The sequence below is a fragment of the Macrosteles quadrilineatus genome, unplaced genomic scaffold (assembly GCF_028750875.1).
Source record: "Macrosteles quadrilineatus isolate MER2022 unplaced genomic scaffold, UCM_ALF_1.0 Scaffold_2__2_contigs__length_208266976, whole genome shotgun sequence".
Classification (NCBI taxonomy): Eukaryota; Metazoa; Arthropoda; class Insecta; order Hemiptera; family Cicadellidae; genus Macrosteles; species Macrosteles quadrilineatus.
Genome location: NW_026542595.1, coordinates 11,471,069 through 11,473,993, shown reverse-complemented (window position 1 = coordinate 11,473,993; position 2,925 = coordinate 11,471,069). Strand labels below are relative to the sequence as shown.

Below are 2,925 nucleotides of genomic sequence, written 5' to 3'. Positions count from 1 at the left end.
ATTCTACTAGGCCGCGGCCTGGAGTAAGTTGGTGGCTATGGTCCAGGTCTTATTCCCTGATATGGGAAATTCGCTAATAAATGAACAAATTGCGTCACTGGCCCACAAAATTAAACTTATCATAATTGTAAAATCTGGTTCAGTTTTATATTTAGCATGTATTACATCCAATTTTTGTTTAAATAATAAACGTAGTTTGTGTTATGGTCCATACCATATAATCAATGTCCATATCAATATTCACGTACTATGGAGAACTTTGTGGTTGCAAAGTCAGCATCGTAGCCTGCCAAGTGAAAAATATTAAAGTTGAAGCTCTCGTTTTCCTTCGTTGCTTCGTTCGTTTTTTATCTTTTTTATTCTTACTCTTGGCTTTAAGGTTTTAAGGTTAGGTCAAGTTCAATCAAGTTTATCTCTACTCTACTAGTCTACTACATTACATTATCTTTCTTTAATCTTTACTTCTCTTGTCTCTACTCTATCTATCTGCGTGGAAGTGAAACCAAGGATTCTTCTAGTGTGATAAAATTTTAAGTTTTGTTTTGAAATAGGGCCTAGGTACATTTACATTGATCGTGATTGCATCACTTGAAGTAGTAGTAGGCCTAAGTTGCTGATAATATTTTTTTATTACTATGGAATTGAGTGTTATGTGACTTTCCATACAAAAAATGAGTGTGGAGGAGCATATTGCAAGTATAGATAATGAAAGACCTATTATAAATGAAGTATTTGATGTAGATGATAGTAATTATCATTTATTTTTAGAACAGCATGAATTCCAACTTAAATCGAACAATATCCCTGAACACTTTTGGAAAGCACTATGTCTGAAACTTGAGAATCAGGTTTTTGATGCTGGCAATGCATTCTCTATGTTGTATGTTGAGCCTGAGGATGAAACTGATGAAGCTACATTAAAGGTAGTTGTATCAATTGATTCAATTGACCCTAGTGATGGAAACAACATTTTTCTAATCGATCATGCCTGGACCTACAGAGCAAGTGAAGCTGTTACTCATCTTCAAACTATACCTGGTTTATTGGAACGGATGGCCAAGCTGATGAATGTTCCCATTGAATCTGAAAATACTATGGATTGTGTATTTGACCGGATGTGGAAGTTTAACTTGACTTACTCCTTGCCTTCTTTGAACAGTGTTGAAGATAAGTTACCCATATGGTACATAATGGACGAATTTGGCTCTTCCATTAAGCATTCAAGTAACCCCAACTTTAGAATTGTGCCATTCCTGCATATTCCTGAAGGAATAGCATACTCATTGTTGTTTCCAAACGAGATTGTTACTAAGGGGGATGAAGTAACAAGAGATTATGTTGAAGGTATCACTGATGAAGCTTATAAAAGAGCGCATCTGTTACCGTGGATACATCACTCTTTCAGGGATGTATCTTTTTACCAAACTGAGCCACAAGAAGAGTACTTCATTTCAGGCCGAACAAATGAGACACTTCCAAATTTAAATGCTCTTGTTACGAAAAACACAAACGGAGAAGCTACCAATTTACGGCCACTTAAGGTTTTCTCTCAGTACATTTACGTCAACGAATACTTAACAAGCCCTAAATTCATAGTAGTTGCAGAAGAAGAAGATGCTGATATTTTGTGGTTAACTTCCCATTTTAAGAAATACAAAGAACTCAGTGAAAACTGCCCATTCAAATTTATCAATCAGTTTCCTTTTGAATGTGTTATAACTATTAAAGATTTATTAGCAGTTATTTGTAGACGAACATCAACTAATGATACACAGGATATTGTCACAACATTAGGTTCTCGTTCTGTGGAAGATGCTCAACCTGCTTGGTTGCCTGTAACGTATAACCTCTCCACCGAGTTACAACAATTTATTAGCTGTTTTCAACACAGAGAAGATAATAGGTTTGATAATCATTGGATTTGTAAGCCTTGGAACCTAGCTAGGGGTATGGATACTCTCATAACAGACAATTTGGACTGTATCATTCGAATTTCCAGAAGTGGGCCAAAAATTGCCCAAAAATATATTGAAAACCCAGTCTTGTTTTACCGTGATGGAATTGGACATGTGAAATTTGATGTTCGATATGTTATTTTGCTAAAGTCTGTCCATCCTTTGGAACTGTATGTGTACAAAAACTTCTTCTTGCGTTTTTCAAACAAACCTTTTGAGATGAATGATTTTCATGACTATGAAAAGCATTTTACTGTTATGAATTATAATGAAAATGCAACACTACATCGTCTGCTTTGTTCAGACTTTATCAGAGAGTTTAATATACAATATCCTGATAATCAGTGGTCACAGGTTGAACCAACAATCTTTTCAATGATGAAGGATATCTTTGAAGCGGCCTCAAACAAGAATCCACCTTGTGGAATAGGAAAAAGTCCCCAGTCTCGTGCATTGTATGCTGCAGATTTGATGCTTGCTACAAATGGAGATCAACAGTTTCAACCAAAGATCTTAGAAATCAACTGGACACCTGATTGTCAAAGAGCGTGTGAATACTACCCTGATTTTTACAATGATATATTTGAGCTCCTGTTTTTAGACGAAGAAAAAGATGTTTTTCACAAAGTTGTTTAAAGTTTAAGCTACTTAGCTATAGCCTATGGCCTATTTGTTGAACATAGATAATGGGAAGTCGAGGAGTAAAAGTGTCTTATTCACTGATTTTTCACTTCCTACTTCAATAGGCCTATAAAAAAGTAGGTAGGCCTACTGTTTTACCAACTATAAAGAAAAAAAGAATCAATAAAATGATTTAGTAACCAATAACTTATGTTTTGTTCACAGAAGGTTATCGAATTAGCCTATAGAAAGAGCTAGAGACTTTACCTTTTTTCGGAACATTAGGAAGCTAGTAAACTTAGGCCTAGTTACTTTGATACTTTGTAGTACAGTAAAACCCCTCATATCC

The 2,925-nt window shown here is 35.2% G+C and overlaps 1 protein-coding gene across 1 annotated transcript; it reads left to right on the top strand.

Annotated features, from left to right (window-relative positions):
- The first annotated feature begins 400 nt into the window (after positions 1 to 400).
- LOC128986207 (tubulin--tyrosine ligase-like protein 12) lies at positions 401 to 2,678 on the top strand. The gene has a single exon (XM_054406427.1). The coding sequence runs from the start codon at positions 672 to 674 to the stop codon at positions 2,589 to 2,591; it is 1,920 nt and encodes a 639-aa protein (XP_054262402.1). The 5' UTR covers positions 401 to 671; the 3' UTR covers positions 2,592 to 2,678.
- Positions 2,679 to 2,925: the final 247 nt, after the last annotated feature.